At 52.1% G+C, this 20,609-nt stretch overlaps 2 protein-coding genes, 1 long non-coding RNA gene and 1 pseudogene across 5 annotated transcripts; all 4 read right to left on the minus strand.

Annotated features, from left to right (window-relative positions):
- Nucleotides 1-116: 116 nt before the first annotated feature.
- Nucleotides 117-3,861, minus strand: Tmem216 (transmembrane protein 216). 3 transcript variants are annotated; one of them, XM_005408155.2, is made up of 5 exons: nucleotides 3,658-3,861; nucleotides 2,996-3,097; nucleotides 2,503-2,595; nucleotides 865-1,066; nucleotides 117-637 (listed from the first exon to the last, which is right to left on the minus strand). In XM_005408155.2, exons 1-5 carry the CDS (start codon nucleotides 3,668-3,670, stop codon nucleotides 622-624), a joined length of 426 nt encoding a protein of 141 aa, XP_005408212.1. In that variant the 5' UTR covers nucleotides 3,671-3,861; the 3' UTR covers nucleotides 117-621. The 3 variants fall into 3 exon arrangements, with proteins under 3 accessions (XP_005408212.1, XP_005408210.1, XP_005408211.1); XM_005408153.2 differs by having other exon boundaries at nucleotides 3,644-3,733; XM_005408154.2 differs by lacking the exon at nucleotides 3,658-3,861 and adding an exon at nucleotides 3,292-3,637.
- Nucleotides 3,856-13,471, minus strand: LOC106147008 (translation initiation factor IF-2-like). Its single transcript, XM_013506471.1, has 2 exons — nucleotides 9,289-13,471; nucleotides 3,856-4,741 (listed from the first exon to the last, which is right to left on the minus strand). Exons 1-2 carry the CDS (start codon nucleotides 10,067-10,069, stop codon nucleotides 4,722-4,724), a joined length of 801 nt encoding a protein of 266 aa, XP_013361925.1. The 5' UTR covers nucleotides 10,070-13,471; the 3' UTR covers nucleotides 3,856-4,721.
- Nucleotides 5,799-7,407, minus strand: LOC102015037 (annotated as a pseudogene).
- Nucleotides 13,472-15,721: 2,250 nt separating the features above from the next.
- LOC102015334 lies at nucleotides 15,722-20,464 on the minus strand. Its single transcript, XR_264437.2, has 3 exons — nucleotides 20,030-20,464; nucleotides 18,698-19,648; nucleotides 15,722-18,281 (listed from the first exon to the last, which is right to left on the minus strand). It is a non-coding gene; the product is annotated as an uncharacterized LOC102015334 (long non-coding RNA).
- Between the last annotated feature and the right edge of the window lie 145 nt (nucleotides 20,465-20,609).

Below are 20,609 nucleotides of genomic sequence, written 5' to 3' on the forward strand. Positions count from 1 at the left end.
TTGCTCAGGCTGCAGTCAGGAAAGCAAATCTGTGGGACCTTCCTGGGGACAGTCTGCCCTCCCCAAGGGGATGAGATTCTAGGGACAGGTGCTGTAAGGAAATGCTAACACTCCCAAATGGAAAATACGTATTTATTATAAAAGTTTGCTTCATGATCAAAGTAGAAAAATAACACTATGCACTACTACAAATGTCCCGGAGGTCAGCCTCCTGGAGGAATGGTGAGGGGTCTGTCACATCCCCCACACCACCCTGATGCTCTCTGGGTATGTGCAGGACTCCCAGGTGTGGCATGGCACGTACGGGAGCCTTGATGATCCACAAAAGATGTTCTGGCTATGGCGATCAAAGAGGACTTGAGGTCTGCTAGGAATTGTTGGACAAAGGCCAGAGTGGGGCTAGCCTGCCCCTCTAGTGGAGTAGAAGAGCCTACCAGCTGATGGTCCTGGTCTAGAAGATGGTGTACACTGGCCTCACTGGGCTGGGTTCCCAGGTGTCCGTGCTGATGAAAACCTGCGTGACCTTTCCCAGGCCAACATGATGCAGTGCATCTCAGGGCTGGGGCTAAAGTGCTGCAGTGTGTGTTGGCCTGATGGGCTGTGGGCTGAAATTTTTGCGCTTTAAATCTTGTCCACACTGATGGCAGAAAGAAAGAAAGAAAGAAAGAAAGAGAATGTTAAAGATGGGTGAGCAAGTGCAGCTGGCCCAAACTATTCATATTCAGAGTTTCTTGGTCCAAAGAATCAGAAGAGTATCTTCCCTAGAAGAAACATTCTACTGCTGGAATCAGGACAGGCAGGCATCTAGCCCACCCTCCCAAAGCAAGATATCCCCCTCATGGAGGCCCAGCCCAAATCACAGACCTGGAGAAAGCAGCTAGGGTGAGCACCTCCAGCAGCAGCTCTGAGCCACAGAAGAAGAGCAGGATGCCGTTCATGATGGCCTCCAGGCGGAGCACGTAGGTCTGCAGCAACAGGTAATAGGTGGCCATCATGGCAGATGGGAAGGTCAGGGCCACACTGATGCCAAGTGGCATCTTCCGCTGACAGAGGTTTCCTTTTGTACCTGTCAGACACAGCCAGTCACCTCCAACTGGCCTCTTTCCATGGCCTCAGCAAAAGGCTGGGTGGGATATGACTGACAGTGAGCAGAGAAAAACCACGGGGGGAATTTGCCTAGGCTTGTGGGGGTTGTGGGATTGGGGTCATTTACTGCACAGAAACTACTCCCAGCCTGGCTCCCCACAAAAATGTAAATATAGATATACTCATGAAAACTTTCAACTAGTACCGAGAATAATCTTAGAAAATAAGGGGCTGGGAATTTAGCTCAGCGGCAAAAGCGCCTGCCTGGCAAGCGCAAGGTCATGAGTTCGGTTCCTGGTACCAGAGAAAAACCAAAAAAAAAAAAAAAAAATCTTAGAAAATATAAAAAAATATTTGTATACACAAAAGCATTCACAGTAGCTGTTCCCCAGGCCCTCTCTAGTGGTGGCTATTGTAAATCTGCCGTTACCAAGCTAATGGGTGAAAAAAATGGTGCCTTATTGTTTCAGTTTTTATTACTAAGTTAGGGTATCTTATCTAGTTTATCGGTCCTTCACTCTTTTTTAAATCAGATTTTATTGGTACATTTTAGATACACATAGTGATCACATTCGCCATAGGGATTTTGTACCTGTACATGATATGATTTGATTTTTTTCCCCATTCCCTTCCTCTCCCTTCAACCTCTCCTCCCATCCTTATTTACAAAAGCTTGTTTTTGTTTTGTTCTGTTTTGTTTTGTTTTGTTTTGGTACTGGGAATGGAACTCAGGATCTCATGCTTGCCAGGCAGGCACTGCTCCACTGAGCTAAATCCCTGGCCCACAACAAAAGCTTTGTTACCAGTTTTTCCTTCTTTTCTTATTTTTTTAACTTTTCCCCTCCTTCCTGTTTCACAATTTGGTCCTTTACTCTTATGTGGACAGTCTATTAGTGTCCCTCACACAATTTTAAAATTGTCTTTTTCCTTAGGTAATTTATGTGAGTCATCTTTATCCTTTTTGTATGTGTTGCAAGTTTGTACTATGTGTACATTAACACTACTTTCAAAGATGCAATATTCTAACTGGAAAGGGTTTAGTGGTGTATTTTCTGTGCTAAAGAGATCCTTAGTCAGAGAGGCAGAGGGGATCTCAGTGCTGGGCAGGCATGTTCTGTCCCAGACACAGTCACCCTGGAAACTCTTCTCCCAGCTGACCAGCAAGAACACGAGGAAGCAGGTGCTCTCGTGGCAAGGCAGCCTTGAGAAGGAATTGTCTAAGAGCCCAAGCTACTGCCCAGCTCTTGCCCATGCCTTGCAAAGCAACACTGACCCAAAATTTGAAGCTTCAGCTGGGAAGTAATGGATATACTGCCTGACCCGATCTCTCACTGGTGAGCCTAGGTCATGTACTGTGTCTTGTGAATCAAGTTACAGTCTCCTAAGGAATGGAAATATTCTCTGGACAACACTCACCAAAGAACAGTCTGATTACTTCAATTCCAAGATACAGCAGGAGCATCACCACATCCAGTACCAGGTTGGCCACTGGGTAGGGCAGCAGCAGACCTAGCAAGACAAAGGGAGGCGCCTTCGGACGATGCCACCAGCACTGCACACACTAGGGCAGGGGGCACACGCAGTAGCATTTTGTGGAGCAGGCAGCCTGTGGGGACTCTGCTGCCCACTGATCTGGGTCCAGGGATGCAAAGCCCAGACAGTGCCTTCTGAGGGTCACCAGTGGCGGAAGTGGAGCTCAGCACAGAAGTGAGGAGGAGTCAGGATGCAGAAGGCTACGTTTCCCCAGCTCCAGTCTTGCTGAGAGCCTTCCTACTGAGCCATTGTCAATGAAGCCATTGATGGAGAGACCTCACGGGGGAGGGAGTGCAGAGAAGGCTGGAGAACAAAGTGGCTCTTGGTGGGCTGGCTCTGGGCTGAAGTGGGAAAGGTCAGTCAACCCCAGCCTTACCTTTATACAGGAATATGAAGAGTTCCAGCAAGAAGTAGGTAGCATAATACCAGCCGTTCAGGAAGAACAGGATTTCCAGGGGCGTGGAGGACAGCCGTTTACCTGAAAGGAGCCAGAGGGTGGGGGGTGGGGGGCAGCGCGAGCTCTGCTCCTTGTATGGCCATGTGTCTAACCTGAAGAAAAGGAGGTCGCAACGAGGGGCTGCGCCCTCCGGGATGCTTCTGGTTGCTGAGGTAGCAGGGCTAAGGGGTATAGTGCGAGGGGCCTGCCTCCCCGCTCCTTTCCCAGGAACATACTTTTGGCTTCCGGGGACACAGTCAGGAGCTAACTCGGCAGTCATCCCAGCTGAAAGGCACCCAAAGATCGAACCCGCCAGTCACCATGTGGGAGGGCAAATGGCTCGGAGACCGACACCGGCTTGTTCGCGGCACCTAGCTGCTCGCTGAGCCAGCGAGGACAGCCCGGGCTGAGGGTACTGGGGACAGTGCTTCAGCCCGCATAGCCAGACCTCCCGGCATGGGTCCCCGCCCGGCACACACGGGGAGCGACGTCCCTGACGCCTGAAAATGGGGGCTTTCGGCCGACGTCTGGGCTAGAAGGAGTGGAAGGCTGACTGTGCCCACGGGACGGGGACCAGGACTCACACACCTCCGGAACCTCACCTCGCGGCGCCATCTTCAGTCCCCATGGAAACTGCGTCCGCGGCTGGAGCAGCGAGGCGCCACCGGAAGCAGGGACGGAGCGGCCAGGGCCGGCCCCTCTGCCCGCTCGCCGCACTCGATGGGCCGCCGCGCATGCGCGGAAGGAGAGCCCGCCGCGGGCGGTGTCAGGTGTGCGGTAACCTGTCGCGGTCCCGTGGTGTGGCCCTGCGGACCCTGGATCCGGGGTCAGGGCGTTGGGCAGGGGACCGGCCTTAGCCCCACGCTGTCTTTTCCAGGAAGCGTTTGAGGATCAGCGGAAGGGTCAGCACGGACTCGGGGCTCGAGCCACACGGCGTCGGCGGATGTCCGCGCGGCCCGGAGGACCCAGCCTTTCCGACGCGGGCGGCGCTGTGGGCGGGCGCAGGGAAGGGCGGCCGCGCCGGAGAGCCGCCGACCCACCCGCCGCCGGGCGGGCTGGGCCGAGGCCGGGACGCGCGGCCCCGGAGCCTGAGCTCCATTCAGGGTCCGCAGAGCGAGGGCAGGGTGCGGAGAGCTCGCATCCTGCACCCCTCCCACTCCCACTGCACGGGAACGTTAGGCTGGGTCCGCCCGCCGCGCCTGGGTTCTGTGGACCACAGGTTTAGGGCGACGCCGGCACGCCCACGCGTGTACGCGCGGTCTGTGGCTGCTTTTGTGCTGTAATGAAAAGGTAGCTCGTTGCCGCGGAAACCCTAAGGCCCGCGGCCTCTTTTCCAAAGTGCCCTGCGCTCGCCGCCACCCCGAGGGGCCCAAGTGGACGGTGGGGCGGAGTCGCCCACAGCTCGGCAGACAGCAGGCACCGCCGCCCCCTGGGCCTGGTCCCCTCGCCCCACGACCTAGGAGGGACACTGAGCCTGCGTGGCGGACCACACGGAGGGTTTCGGCTCAGCCCCTTGAGCAAGCGTTAAATAAAGCCGAGCCCCTTGCTCGAGGGAGCGGGACTGCGCGCCTCACCTTGACCTGAGCTCTGGGTCCAGGCCGCGCCCCCCGGCCACCTCCACCCCACGAGCTGCGTCTGCTAGGCGTTAGTAGACACCCGACGCGTTCTACCAGCATCCAGCGTCGTCTGCAAGGGAAGGCAGTTTTGCTTCTTAGCCCCTTCTTTGGTGGTGGGACTAGAGATTGAGCCCTGGGCCTTGTTCGTGCTAGGCAAGCACCCTGCCGCTGAGCTACATCCCAGCCCGTTTTACTTTTTATTTTATGATAGGGTCTCAGTAAGTTGCCCAGGCTGGCTTAAACTTTCAGTCCTCCTGCCTCAGACTCCTGCGTAGCTGGAATCATACTGTGTACCACAATACCCAGCTTCTGCATTTCAAGGGCTTTCTCTGAGTCTGGTGGGAACTCCATCCCAGTGTTGCCTTTTACCTGCTGATGTGATGAATGACACTTTTTTCCCCAAGGGCGTAACCAACCTGGGCTTCGAGGAAATAGACCTGTGTGGCTGTGATATTGTGCAGGAAAGAGTTAAATTGGCAAGCCTGGTTCTGCTCCCCCGGGAAAGTGCCCCGCTGGCTGGCGTGGGAGAACTTGGAGTTTGAAGGGTTCCCACCCACCCACGCAGGCCCGTTCCTCCTTTGAGAAGAGTGTGGAGGCTGCAGAGTGCCCGCTGTCCTGCGGGAGCCTGGCATGGTGGCAGAAGGTCCCAGTGCTGGGCCCGGGGTCAGCTGCGGGCGCCTCCTGTGCGGTCAGGACCCGGTGCTGGAGGAAGCACTGCATCCTGTGGGGGTGCCGGGAGAGAGAGGCCCTTGGGGAGCTGGTGCCTGGCTTCCTCCGGACTGGGGCTGTGGCCCTGCTGGGTCTGAAGTCTCCTGCTGGCTGGCTATCAGGGGTCACAGCCGTGGCTTCACCTCTAGTGGGGTCCTGTGAATGCTCCTAGCGAATCCCTGAAACTAGATGTGGCCTTAGGGGTTCCAGACACAGATGTGTATGTTATCTTTATCACTGGGTTTCACTTACAGCATTTTGTTCGGCTCTTTACACATGTTCATGAGATTTACGTTCTTGTAAGGACTTTGTCACACTGGCTGACAAGGTTAAATCAGCTTCATAAAATGAAGAAAGCCGGGCATGGTGGTGTATGTACACTTGTGGTCCCAGCACTTGGGAGGCTGAGGCAGGGGCTAGCCATGAGTTGAAGGCCAGCTTGGTTTACACATTGAAGTCAGAGCCAGCCTGAACACATTACGGGGGTGTCCTGTCCTCAAAAAACAGAAAAAAAGTTTTTAAATGAAGTGAAAAGCTTCTCTTTCTATTCTCTGGAGGGCACTGCATAAGGTAGGTACCATATTATGTTTTCATTAAATATTTGGGAGAATTCCCTGATGGGCTTATGCACACCTGGAATTTTTTGTATGTGAAAGTTTAAAACCACTCAGATTTTTACTTCTTTTTTTGTTTTTCTGGCTACACAGTCATTCAACAGAAAATAAAGTCCTCCGACTTCACTGAGGTGGCTGACCACATCCACGACCAAATTTGCCTCTAAACGAATTCAGTGGCTGCCCAGCCGTGGCCTCGGCCTTCTTGTGGACCCCAGAGGGCACGGCGCTGCGTCTGCAGGTGTCTCTGTTGGCTCCCCACACACACACCTTTGAACCAGGGTCAGCCAGTCTCCGGCTGGCTGCAGCGCAGGGTGGCAGGCACACTCTCAGGGAGCAGGTGGCGGTAGTCTCGGAGATGCTGGATGCCCTCGTTGGTGAGGTACCAGAGGAAGTGTCTCCAGGCAAACTTCCTTCATGTAGCCTCAGGACTTGAGAGAGTGCATGGCTTTCATGACGTGAGGGCTGGGCACATTTTTGTCTGCCAGCCCTGGGTGCTTAGGCATGTGGACGTCCTTCCTGGCCACCAGCACCCTCTCCTTAAAAGGGAGTTCATAAACGGCGATCCAGTTCTTCCTGGGCATCAACCTTGCGGCGGCAGTGGGATCGAGGCCGTGGCTGGAAAGATGTTTACTCTTTGAGGAAGGTCTAGATAGGTTGTGCTTTTCAGCAGTTTTCCCGTTTTGTCTAAGCCTCCAAATGCTGGTGTGAAGTTTGCTGCCCTTCCTCATGTTTAATAACCCAGAGGGGTTATTCCGGTACCGGGAACCGAACTCACGACCTTGCGCTTGCCAGGCAGGCGCTTTTTGCCGCTGAGCTAAATCCCCAGCCCCTCTCCTGCTGGTCTTCATTCTGTTTTTCTGCAGGGCTGGGGAATCCAGGGTCCTGATGGGCCTGGCCAGTGCTCTGCCCCACAGATGCCCCTCCAGCCCCTTCCCTGATATTTATAATTTCTTTTTTCGTTTGTTTCTTTGAGACAGGGGCTTGCTATGTAGCCCAGACTGTCCTTGAACTCACAGCAGTCTTTCCGCCTCTTCAGTTTTTTCCTGATTAATTTTATATGTTTATCAATTTTATGAACCTTTTTTTAAAAAGCTTGGTTTTCTTTTTCTTCGTTGTTTTGTATTTCATGTATTTTGGTCTTCTCCCCCCTCTTGCTTTCTTTCAGTTTCACTTGGTGACTATTTCAAGATGGAAACTTGGGCCTGAGCCTTTCACACCTGCCTTCTCTTTCCTTATTTTTGTATTTTTTTTGTGTGTGGTTCTGGAGATGGAACCTGGTGTGTCACTCAGGCTAGGCAAGTGCTTACCACTGAATTATACCATCAGCCTCGACTTTCCTCTTCTCTATTATTTGGGAGTTTTTGTTTGTTTTTTTGACAGAGTCTGGCTCTGTAGCCCAGGCTGGCCTCAAACTCACCGTGATCCTCCTGCCTTAACCTCCTGATTACTGGGATTACAGGCTAGCGCTACCACGCCCGGTTAATTTTTGTGTTTTAAGGCTACAAATTCCTCCCTTTTTTTTTTTTTTGGTTTTTCTCTGGTACCAGGAACCGAACTCACGAACTTGCGCTTGCCAGGCAGGCGCTTTTGCCGCTGAGCTAAATCCCCAGCCCTTCCTCCCTTGAGATGTTAATTTAGAGACATCTGTGAGTCCCGCGACCACACTAAATTAAATGTTTTTACTAATAGTGATGGCTTTCAGTGGATTCTTCAAGATTTTAAACGTTTTCAAATACAGTTTGGCTTCTTCCTTCCCAATCTGTATGCCTTTTATTTCTTTTTTCTTCCTTTATTACCGTGACGAGACGTAGGGAGTGTTGATAGAAGTAGTGGAACCTTATTCCTGTGCCCTTTCCCTGATCTAAAAAGTATGGTGGCTCACGCCTACAAATCCCAACACTTGGGAAACGGAGGCAGGAGGATTGTGAGTTTGAGGCCAGCCTGGACTACATATGAAGCCCTGTCTCAAAAAATAACAACAACAAAAATTCCGTTTCTAGCCAGGCATTGTGGGGGAGTGTGTCTGTGATCCCAGCTACTCAGGAAGCCGAGGCAGGGGGATTGAGTTCATGGCCAGCTTGGGCAACCTAGCAAGACCCATGTCAAGAAAGTTATTTTCAGTTTCTCATCAGTGAGTCTGGCGACAATTATAGATATTTCACAGGTGCTTTCCCCTCTCAGTGATGGGGTGGGGGCTGAGCCCTGCCTCACGCATGCTCAATGCAAGCCCGACCACTGAGCCCCGCCCCCGTCATACCGTTTACCAAGTGGAGGAAGTTGCCTTCTGCTTTTGGTTTGCAAGGAGTTCTTATCGTGAGTGAGAACTGAATTTTGTCACAGCTCCAGTCATTTCCTGACCATGAGATGTTTTTTTCTCTTTTATTCTACTGACAAGGTGAATTTCATGCACTCTTTTTTAGTTGTTAAATCAATCTTACACTCGTGGAATAAACCCCATTGGTTGCTCTGTATTCGTTTTTTATATTGCTAGACTCAATTTGCTAGTTTTTTAGATGGTGTCACTCTGTAGCCTGGGCTGGCTCTGGACTCATGATTCTCCTGACCCGACTTCCCAAGTGCTGGGATTACAGGCTGCCCAGTTTAACTATCAAGTGTATTGGACACCTGCCCGAAGCACTCTGGAATACTTTCAGTATACCTGAAAGATAATGTATATAATTTTGAGCACAGTGGCATGCACCTGAAGTCCTAGCTACTCAGGAGGCTGAGGCAGGAGGCTTGCTTGAGCTCAAGACCTCAGGACCAGCCTGGGCAAGATAGGCCCTGTCTCAAAAAGAAAAAAACGCGACTGTGTGTGTGCACGGGCACACACGTGTGTCAGACCGTCTCTTCTCCCCTGCTTTGTCTTCCCTCTGTGCACAGCCCAGGCAGGCGCTGTGCCGCTGAGCTCTATCCCCGGCCCCTCGCCTTTTCTTCCTGATTCTGGTCGTTTACCTCCTCTTTTTCTTGGTAATGCAGCCTGATTTTGCCGAGAAGTCGTCCAGGAACTGACTTTTGATTGCGTGCGCTTTCTGTTTGCACACTTGCTGTCTGCCTTGTCCGATCTGTATTCTCTTTTCCTTCTACTTTGTTCATTTTCTACTTTCAAATAAAACCTTAGACAGTGATTTTAATTTCTTTTAAAAATTACTTGATTGTTTATTTTTGCTGCCCTGGGCATTGAACCCAGGACCTTTGCGTTGGGCTACATCCCCAGCACACCCTCCACCCTTATTTTTTTAAATTTTAAGACAGGGTGCCCTTAAGTTGCCTCCTCTGGTCTCAAACTTACCATCCTCCTGCCTCAGCCTCCAGACTTCTGGGATTACAGGCGTGGCCCACCATGCCCAGCTGACATGGACTTCACCCCAAAGCCTCGCATAGGGCAGGAGAGCGCTGCTCCCAGCGTACTGTTTGGCGTTCCGTGTGCAGAGCCACCTGGCTGGCAGCTGCGCGGGTGGCCCAGCACCTGACAGAGGACGGCCGGTGCAGTGCTGGGCTCGGCCGGCAGGGGGCGCGGGGCGCTCAGGATGCCGGCGGCGACGCCCGGGTGCAAACGCAGCCGCTGCGCTCGGGCGGCACCCTGATGCGGTGAATCCGAGGCCCGCTAGTGGCGCTGAACGAGCCCCAGGGTCTCGCGGCTGCAGAGCTGGTGGGTCCCTGGGCTCGAGCCGAGCTGCCGGTCGCTGAGCCTGCGAGGGAGACTTAGGGCTTGTGCTCCCCTCCGGTGGTAAACGCGGGCGACCTAGGGGCCGGCGTGCGGACGAGCGCGCTGAGGATGTGTTTCTCTGCCAAGTACGACCGGGGTGCGTGTGCCGGCCGGTGCTCGGCGCGACCCCACGCCAGGGAGCTGGGCTTGCGTACGCGCCTGGTGAAGCCGTGGTCTGAGGACGTCCACACTGCACACCGCTGGCGCCCACACGACAGTGCCTGGAGGCCGCGACACAATGGGACAGACTGCCTGAATTTGGAAAAAGCAGGGGTGATGGCCCTGCACAGAGCGCTTCCGCCTGGCCCGTAAGGAAGCCGGACAGGGTCTGGGAAATGACTGATATTGCAGACTTGACGGACATCTCGCCCTGGCACTGGCAGGCAGGGCCAATGTGCCTCACCCGGGAGGGCAGGCAGTTGCTGCAGGGCCATTTGCATAGCCCAACTTCGTGTCACGGCTGGTGTCCTGGGCCAAGCCACACCCTGCGTCACTGTTGCATTATATTGATGATCCTATGTAAACCTCTTGCAGATTTGAAAGCCACCAGTGTACCGAATGCAAAAGCTTTGCTGGGTTGAGGGTGGGCCATGGACAAAGGTCCAGGGACCTGGCTTGTCTGTCAAATTCTTGGGTGTTATCTGGTCGGGTAAGATCAAAGTAATTCCCAATGCTGTCATTGGTACGATCCAAACATATCCCAGACCTAGGACAGTATGCCAGTTATAGGAGGATGTGCCCTTGCTAGGTTTTTGGCAGACGTGCTGCACCTAGCTACCCTGCTGTGCCCTTTATACCAGATGACCAAAAGGGGCACCACAGACACACCAGAAAGGGCTGGACAGACACACCAGAAGCTCCTTGTTTTCCAGCACTCCTGAGGGTGAAGCAGGAGGATCACCACAAGTTCAAGACCAGCCTGGACTACACAGCCAGACCCTGTCTCAAAAAAAAAAAAAAAGAGCTCCTTGCTGGATAGACACAGCAGAAGCTGCTTTTTAGGGCTGGAAAAAGGACAGTTACCTAAATACAAGCACTGTGAGTCATTGGCCTTAACCTGCCATTCATCCTAACAAGTGTGGATAATATTGGATTTGACTGGGGCCTGTGGCAAAGACAGGGAAGCAGCATCTCCTGCTGGGTTTTGGTCACAGCTGGGAAGGGGCTGGGAGCCGGTGTTCCCTGAGAAGCAGCAGCGCTGTACCCTGCTCTGCTTGCCTGTGAGGACTCACGGGGCAGTCAGGGGTGCTTGCAGATGTGGATAGCCCGTCCCAGGAGTGGGGTGGCACAGGCCCCACTCTCATGCTTTGGGGACATAGTGGCCTCTTTCTTAGCTTGCCTGTTGGCAGCTGAACTGGCAGCGGTGTTGGGGCATGTGATGCACGCGGCCCAGGAGCCCGTCTGGGAGGATGGACTACAGGACTGGACCCCTAGTCCCAATGCAGAAGGGAAAGAGGCACCTCTGGCTAATGCGGGATACACTGCTGGGTCCAGCCATGACCAAACCCCGCAGCGGACAGTGGCTGCTGTCCAGCCCAGTGTGGAAATACTCTTTTTTGAAACCGGAACAGGCAGGTCAAGCTGATGCAGAGCTGCGGACAGTGTGACTGCTCGTGATGCATGAAGCAGGCCCCTACGTGTGTGCATGATAACTGGGCCATCGTGAGGCGGCCGACACTCTGCTGCCAGCCTGGGCAGCTCAGGAGCGGCAGACAGGGCACCGTCCCTTGTGGGGTGCTGACTTATGGTGAGATGTATGGGAGTGTGACCGAAAAGCTGACCATGCAGGGTGTCAGGGTTCCGGACACAAGCCCCTCCTCTCGACAGGAAATGATTTAGCAGACGCCTTGACCAGGCATTGCAATGGTTGATGGCTAGGAATAGCGTCTGACCAGGTCTGACCAGGAGCAAGGACCGTTGACCTAGCCCTCCAGATTAAAGCCCTTGCTCAACATATGGCCCGGGCCTCGAATGTTACGTGTCAGGCTTTGATGTTGCTGTTGGATAAAATTCTCGAATGAATATGGTTTTGCAAAACTGCAAGACTCTTGATTTGCTGTGTGCAGCACAGGAAGCTGCTTGTGCCCTGCCACACATAGAACGTTACATTCATGCATCCCCGACCTTTGAGCAGGTGGATGTGAGGAACCACTCAGACTGCTTCATAGCCCAGGGCATCTAAGGACACCTGAGGACGTGGCCCTGCTGTCTAGCTCAAGGGCACAGCGAGATACAGTTATGTAACCATAACTTAGCAGTGAACAAACACACATGTGCCCGTGTGGCTAGCACGTAAGAGTGTCAGTGCGAGATGACAACCTGTATAAGAGCTATACCGGAAAGACGCAGGTGGCTCTAGTGCTCTTGCTCTGCTCAGCTGCCTGCTGCTGTTGTCTGTGTGATTCTTTGGGGACCTCACCTATGGAAAACTCCTTCAGCTTTCTTATCCCTGACAGCTACAAGTTTTCTTAATACTTTTTCTGCCTTTTTTTAGACAGTCTTGCTCTGTCATCCAGGCTGCCCTTAAACTCACGGTGTCATCCAAACTTGCTCTGTCATCCAGGCTGGCCTTAAACCTCCCACCTCAGCCTCCCGAATGCTGGGATTACAAGTGTGTGGCACCACGCCTGGCCATAATTTCTCGGCTGTTTTTCAAGAATCACTTTTTTCTCTGTCGAGGTTACCTAGTACAGTTAGAAACAAAGTGACTCAGCAGTCACTACCTTCCCTTCGTTCCACTGCAAACGGGACAGCACCATAATGATGACCGTGACCCAGGCCGAGGCTTAGGAGTGTCACACAGATTGCTGACGCCAGCAAGAAACAGTGGGTCACATACGCAGCGCTCTAAGTACAGAAGCCGGGGTTACTGTGGCCCTTTATCCTTTGCCCTCTTTCCCGTCTCCCTGTTCCTGCTGCTGCCCTGATCCTCCATAACGGTAGCTACTTACTACACATTGTGAGGCGTGCGCTTGGCGATTCTTTCCCTGTGGTACACAAGAACCTGGACTCTTTCCGGCCCACTGCATTGTGACATCCACGGCTCTTTACTCACTGGCAGCTGATTTGCACCGAGCCTGAAGATCCTTGTTTGCTAATTCCTGCGTGGTGATTACTCACACGCGGCGGCTTCCAGTGTCCAGCACAGCACCGTGGCACTCGGGCTTCTCTGTGGACCCGGGGCAGCTGCGTGTGGAGACCCGAGTGGACGCACCCCTCCTCGCTCTCCTGGCTCCTGCTCCTCTCTGGTTTCTTTCTACCCAGCTTCGAGGCCGTGCTCTTTGCTGGGGAACTGGGGTTCTCACCAGCATGCGCTCCATGAAGCCTCGCCTGCCACTGGCACCAGCAGCAGAAGGAACACTTTCCGCGCCCCCAGCCACACCTGAGGGCAGTGTCGCCACACAGGGTCACACTTTCATGAGTCACGAGTGTCGCCTGCCCGCTGCCACTGCAGTGGGCGGGGGCTTCACAGACAAGTGCGCTACCTGCAGTCCTTGCGGTTTGTACAGAGCTCTCCTTTGCTGCAAGTGGACCGCCGCCCTGGCCCAGCTCAGCTGTCAGGAGCAGAAGCCTTTAGGGACGGCTGCGTACAGTTTCTGCCACATTTCCCTATTTTCCTGAGCATTCTGATCCCAGGTGACTCCTTGTCTGCCTCTTCCAACATGTGCATCATTTATTTACATTTGCCACTTTTTCTCTGGTTTTAAATAAACGGTCCTATCTCCAGGCATGTCAGTCATTTTTATGAGATGCAGAAATTACTGTACAGTAGAAAAACCTGTAAGCCAGGCATGGTGGTGCATGCCTATAATCCCAGCACTGGGAGGCTGAGGCAGGAGGATCGCTGTGAGTTTGAGGCCAGCCTGAACTATGTAGTGTTTAAGGCTGGGCTGAACTGCATAGCAAAACCCTCAAAAACAACAACAACAAAAAACACACAAAAAAAAGGAGCGAAAGAAAGAAAAGCTTGTAGTGTAGATATTTTTTTAGATGTTTTTTCTACCCCTTCTACTAGGCAGCTAGAACAAGACTGATCACCTTAATTTGCTGAGGGGCTGTGTGGTTGGAGGCTGTACTTGGTTTTGTTTTTTCTCACGTTGTTGTCTTGTGGTGCCTGAGTCAATCCCAGGGCCTCCAGCCTGCTGCTGAGCTTCACCCCCACCCAGCACTGCCATTTAGAGAAGTGGCCTGCCTGCCCCAGCCTGTCCCTGCTAAGGCACCTCCTGGTCCATGCTAGCAGGTGCCTGTCCACCCCGCCCCGTGGTCCTGGTGCTGACCACTGCCAGCGGCAGCCCAAACTGCTCTGCTTGGCCAAGCTTGGGACTTGGGTTGGAGCCTCTGGCCTTACACAATTGCAGAACCTCTCAAGGCAAGAGTTGTTTTGCTTTGAAGGCTCCCTGAGTCCCTCATGCTGTCCTCCAGTGATAGGAGGCCTCTCGGCTCAGCTGGCTTCTCTGGTCCTCAGGGCTACATCCCTGCTGACGCTGAGGTCCTTCACTCACGGTCAACCTGTTCCAGAGCGCAGGCCTTGGGCCTGCTGACCGCAGCTGAGACACCTGTCTGCCTGTGTCTCTGCCCATCATCTGTCAGTAGCTAAGATTACACACACAATGTGATCAAAGATATGGTGTTTAATTTTTTAACAGTTATTACAGTAGAAGACACATTGCCATGATGTGTAGCAGTAGTTATGTGTGCCTGTGCTGTAGCATGTACCAGCATGTGGGGGAGGATGTCTCCTCCTCTGGGTGCTGGGCTGGACTGGGCTCTCGTGCTGTGTTTGTCCCTGGCCCTCTCTGAGGCCCCAGAAAATACTTTATTTTAAATCTGTTTTTCCAGCTTCCGCCTGGAGCATCCAGGAATTTGGTAAGCATTTTTAAAAAGCTAATTTCCTGCCTGTAAACTTTGAAAGTCCCTGCATCTAGCCCACGGACCATAACACATTTTTTATCATAAAGTCTCATAAACATGGGTCTGTCAAACCCATGTTTATTCTTTACAGTATTTCTATTGATGGATTATTAGTTTTAATTTTATGAGTTTTATTATATTAAACCATGCATGCTTAACAGGAAAAAATATCACAAAAATAAAGTGCTGCATTTTTAATATTTATTTTTTATAAAAAAGCATCAGAATTTTCAACGTGAACTGGTTTTTGGTATACAAAGACTAAAAAATAACAATAGAAATAAATTTCTATATGAACTACAATGAAAATACCAATTGCACACCACAAAAAGGGAACCTTCACTTCAATTATCACACCTATAGCAGTCTGCACACATGACAATGCACGTTCCACACACATACACTTCTTAGACAGCATGTGTGTTTTGCTTTCCTGGACCTTTGCAGGACACACCTGACATCTCGCTGCTCTTGCTGTTTTGTCAGGAGGCTCTTATTATATTATGCAGTATGTCCTTAACAGGAACATAAAATATCAGTAAAAGTATTAAATTTTTACTATGTGTTGCACATTTAGAATAAACATCAACACTCTCACATAAGCTGTGTACTTGCTTACAACACCTAAAAGCTAACATCAGAATGTGAACTACAATGGAAACACGAAGTCCACCACAGAAACTATCTGCCTCGCCTGCCACACCCGAGGCTGTCTTCACGCCTGACAACTGCAGGCCCACGCTCACATCTCGCTTACGCTGACAGCTCAAGTGCGCAGCTTTCCTCTGGTATGTGCCAGCCCATGCTTGTCACCTCTCTTCCTGTTTTGTCAGGAGCTTCCCCCTATGTTGTACAGCCTGCACTTGGCAGGAAATGAGAGACTGTCTCAAAAAGAAAATGTCAACTGTGTGAAGAGTGCTTAGAATAGACATCAACATTTTCACATCGGCTGTGTACTTGCTTACAAAACCTAACAGCATCAGAAACAAAAACCTATGTGAACTACAATGAAAATACCAATAGAACTCTACAACAAAAATAATCTTTGGGCCAGGGATAGGGCTCAGTGGCACAGCGCCTGCCGGGCAAGCACAAGGTCCTGAGTTCTATTCTTGGTAGCGGAAAAAAAAATCTTTGCTTCAACTGTCGCACCCACGGCAGTCTTCACACATGAAAACTGCATCTTCCGTACACAAGCATCACTCACACTGACAGCACCTGTGTCTTGTTTTCCTGTCCTTTCTTGTAGGACTCAGCTGACATCTTTTGTGTTTTCCTGTTGCCGTGGTAGGTCTTTGGGGTGCTGCACCTGCCTGTTCACCTGTCGGCTCACCAGTGCACTCCACAATTTTTGTGTGTCGTTCCCTGGGCAGAAATATTTTGGTTTTCCTCTGCTGGAAATGTTCTCTTATGAACTCCAGCCCCAATTCTCTAAGAAAATTTCTTCATGGTATTTTGCACTTGTTATTTTTTCCTTGTAAACTATCAAACTATTAATGTCACACATGTTTAGGGCCTAGTAAAACACAACCATTGGCCAATGCTTTTTGCTTAGAGTGACATCATATATAACTCATCAACAGTATCTACTCCTTCTTTGGTGTTGTTGTAGAAAGTTTGAATCTCAGGCTTCCGTTTTGTCGAGGTTTCCCTATCAGCATTTCCATCATGGTGAAATGCTGACATCAGCAGTATCAGTTTGCTTTTCTTTAGCATATATGCGGCCAATGTTATATCTTCCTGAAAGTCAAAAATTGTACTATACAACTCTCTGTTTTGAAACCGCAACACTTCATTTGGGATTTCTGCTTTGTTCCTGTGCACAGTTCCAGCGCTGGTCACCTTGTGCTCTGTCAGTGAAGGTCACCATGCGAGATCAGTAAACCGATTGTCGACGGTCACACTCTGATTTGTTTGGGAGATGGGAGCAACACCATTCAATGTTTATTATACAAAGAAGGACCCAGCGGCTGCGCTCCAGGACAAATGTCTAAACTGGAAGCATAATCAGTATTCTCACCTACAGGGCATACATTTTTATGCCATATTTTGACCCATTATTTTTCCATAAATCTTTTACATTCCTGTGATCACCAGAAGAAATTGGTGCTAAGTACGGCAGACCCATGAATGCTCTCAGTTCAGCTGGTGAGGTGTCATAATAAATATAATATGACTATTGGTGCACACACAATGTTTTACTTGTACCTCAGCCTTTGGTATTTCACAGCATCTTGTAGCATTCTGTCCATTACGATTTCTAACATCGAACAGCAGTGCTGGCATTCCAGTAGGTTTCACCCCTGCTGAGACCCTCACTACATTTTGGGACATAGCTCTCGCAACACTTCCACTAGTCAAGTATGTGCTCACATTGCTGCTTTGTCATCTGAATCAGGAAGCCCTGCGTTCCCTGTGACTGTATCAATCAGTTCTTGCTCCATTTCACTGTCCCAGGAGCTTTGGCTCACATGGGTGATATCAGAGTCATCATCATCATCATCATCCACCCCCACTTCTCATCTGATACGAAAACATGTATTTACCGTAATGGATCATCTTCATCATCCATGCATGAGTAACCTGATGACTCACTTTTGACCTCCTCCAAAACTTGCAAGTCTGATTTTTTCATGCACTGTTGTACTGAACTGGGCTACTTCTACCAGAAAAATCAAAAGAGAACTTCTTAGAAAACAAATCCAAGAGCGGTGTGTGTATTATACCCTCTGCGATGCTCAGGTAAACATACGCCAAACCTGCTAGATGGAGCATAATGTCAGTGCAAATCCTGGTTGGACACCCTTGCACACGTGCACAGACCTTGCCTTTCATTGTACGGAGTCCTCCTAGCACGAAGTAGGTAAACACGCAGGCTGCTTCCTGTGTCCCTCAGGCAAAGGTACTGAGACGCACAGCCAGCTACTATTTATGCTAAAGTAAAAATTTACAGTAGAGAAGTCACGGCTGTGTCGGTGGGACCCAGTGTTCCGCTCTTCTGGCTAAGAATCCATGACAAGCCCTCTTAAAAGCGTATTCCTCCTGCTAAGAGAGTAAGACAGCAAACAGGCCGTTTCTGTTATATTCATGCACTTGGCTTCCGGCAGTGGGGGCGCCTGAGTCTTCGGCCCTCGGAGCGTCTGAGGTGCATTCGTGGCGTCCGCATCAGCGTCAGGCGCCACTTGTGTCCCTGCGCCAGCGCTCACCGCCTGCTCTGCAGTGGTGTTCACAGCGCCTCCTTCGGGATGTGTTAGGACGGCTTTCCTCAGAGGGAAAGAGAAAGCAGCTTCTTCTGGGCCCAGGCTGTGACCTCAGCCTGTGGACACCAACCCAAGTTGCCCTGAGTGAGTGCTCCCAAGAGAGAGAAACTGAGGCAACTCACACATATTTCTAGTGCTTATTACTTATACAGATGGTGGGTTTCATCCCGGCAGACTCACACATGCTTGGAACCTGCTTTGACCATTTCAACCATGTCCGCCCTTCCCTCGGCCACACATCTCCTCCTCTCTCATTGCCCTTTTACCTTTTCGTGTCACACTTACACACAGAGGACACAGCGATCACCGGCGAGCACTGCAGGAGCATGAGGAGGAAGGCGTCCGCAGGGATGAGGGATGGAGCAGGTCTAGGGAAAGCTGCACAGCTGAGGTCAAACCGTTTACCTGGGCGTGGGTTAATAGGTAAGGCAAGGCAGATAGTCTCCCGTTACTTTAATTGCTTGTACCTGTGTCTGGGGGTTAAAGGGGGGCATGCTCCCCTGCCCTAGAGGCGAGAGCCCCCTGGCTGCCGGGGTGACTGTGTCTCTTTCACCCTCAGGTCAGGGGAGCAAAGCAGTAGCAGGAGGAGGTCCCTGCAGGCGGGGCCCTGGTGGGGACGGCTCAGAGGAGGAGTCTGTCTCCCACAGGAGGCGTCTGGGAAAGGGACCTGGCCCCGGGCACACGCAGGCTGGTGTCCGACAGAACACGCTTGTGACTACGGCGGGGGGTGGGGGCCGTGGCCCGGGCTGAGCCGCATCTCCCTGCGTCCTTACTGGGCAGATTGGTCCAGTGGGGCTCCACAGTCACCGGTCAAATCTCACCTCAGGCGGAGGCTGCCTGGTGGTGAGAGCAGCCTCAGCTCACAGTCTGCAGTGCTGTCTGTCGTGTGTCGCCTTCCCAGCTGGCCCTTGAGTTTCAGCGTGAGACACTTCCTCTTGCTGCTTCCAGTCCTGGAGTCCCACCAGGGCCTCCTGCAGGGGGCAGACAGCTGCCGCCGAGCGCCCTCCAGCAGGGCTGTTTCTTCAGCAGCGCTTCCTTGCTCTGAGCTTGGGTACGTCACCTGCTCACAGACCATGGTCTGTGAGGAAGGCCTCGGCTCAGGAGCAGCTAGACAGGTGCCTGCTGCGTGCGCCCACCTGGAGCTCTGACCCTGCCCGCTGCCCCACGGCCGCAGCCTCTCTCCTGCCATAGGTCAGCTGGGCTTCCTGGCAAGGGGCCCAACAGGTAGCCCGGGGCCCCCCCTCCCCCGCCAGCTCCTAGCGTCTGAGAAGACTGGCTCTTCTGGCCCGGGGTCTCAGGCACTGTGTCCGAAAGCGAGGCAGAGCCGGGTGGACAGTTTTGCCGTCCGGTGTCAGGAAGCACACCACCTTGTGGCCCACTCCCGAGATGAGTGTGCGGAAACACAGACGCGAAGACTCAGAGAGGCGGGGTGGCCGGACAAACAGCAAGGAGCTGCAGAGTGGACTCAGACATGCAGGGACTTGAGTTGGGGTGGGACAGAGGAGGGGACAGGCAGAGGACACCAGGCAGGGAGCCTGTGGGCCACACAGGGGGTGCAACCGCAGACAGGGGTGCTGGGGGCCAGACATCTGTCCTTGCCGCTGGCGTCTGTGTATCTTTCCCGTAATAAACTTTTATTTCACTTCGCCCTAAAAGCTGGCCCACGTGCGACCTCCACCTTACGTGCAGCCGGCAATCCAGGGAGCACTGGCGGAGGGAGGGCTACGGCAATCTTCCTTTGTGAAAACCTTCCCGAAACGTTACTCCCTCACCTGTTAGAGGCACATAGGTAACACTGTCAAGAGGGGGTAAAGAAGGTCGTTGGCTGACAGCAGTACGGAGGCTATGCCATAAACCTTTTATTTTTGCAATGCTGGGGCCACACATATGAACACATCCCAGCCCTGTGGACCTTTTCATTTACTTGTTTAGAGAGGGAGACAGGGCCTTGCTGAGCTACCCAAGCTGGCCTAGGTCTCATGATCCTACCCCTGCCTTCTCAGTAGCTGGGGTGCTAGGAATGCACTACTGGCCCCTACTTAAATCTTATAATTTCCATTTTGTCCTGTGCAAATGCACTAAGACACACGTGCACACACATGCACGCGCACACACACGCTCTAGGGACTTACAGGGCCACAGCTGCCACTTACACGTGAGTGAGCCAACAGTGACTGGTTATACTCGGTGGCTGTGAAGACATCAGGACGTAATTGTTGCTGCACTGGGATGCGGAGGCTCCGGGAAAGGGGCTGCTGTGTTGCTCTCAGAGCTGCCGTGAGCAGATTCAACACGCGGCTACTGCTCACTCTCTGTGCCGATAAAGGTGTAATAACCGCAAACCGCAGCCGTGCTAGACCTGAAGACTGCTGGTTCTGGTTAAAGGACAAGGCAATGCCTTTGGCATTCCAAGTGTTCTACCTCCCATTTTTGAGGTGGGGCTTTGCAGTGTTGCCAGGCTGATCTTACCTGTGGGTACCAGTGATCCTCCTGCCTCAGCCTCCCAGGGAGCTAGAATTACAGTCATGCTTACTTTTTCTAACCACTTTTTTTTTTTTTTTGGTACCAGGAATCGAACTCGGGACCTCAGGCACTTGTGCCTCTGAGCTATATGCCCATCCCTCTAACCACTTTAAAATCTTTTCTCTTTGGGTTTTGTTGTTTGAGATAGCATGTGGCTATGCGGTTCAGGCTGACCTTGAATTCACTGTGTGGCCCAGGCTGGTCTTGTCT

Source organism: Chinchilla lanigera, unplaced genomic scaffold (assembly GCF_000276665.1).
Source record: "Chinchilla lanigera isolate Chin_1 unplaced genomic scaffold, ChiLan1.0 scaffold00110, whole genome shotgun sequence".
In the NCBI taxonomy this organism is placed as follows: domain Eukaryota; kingdom Metazoa; phylum Chordata; class Mammalia; order Rodentia; family Chinchillidae; genus Chinchilla; species Chinchilla lanigera.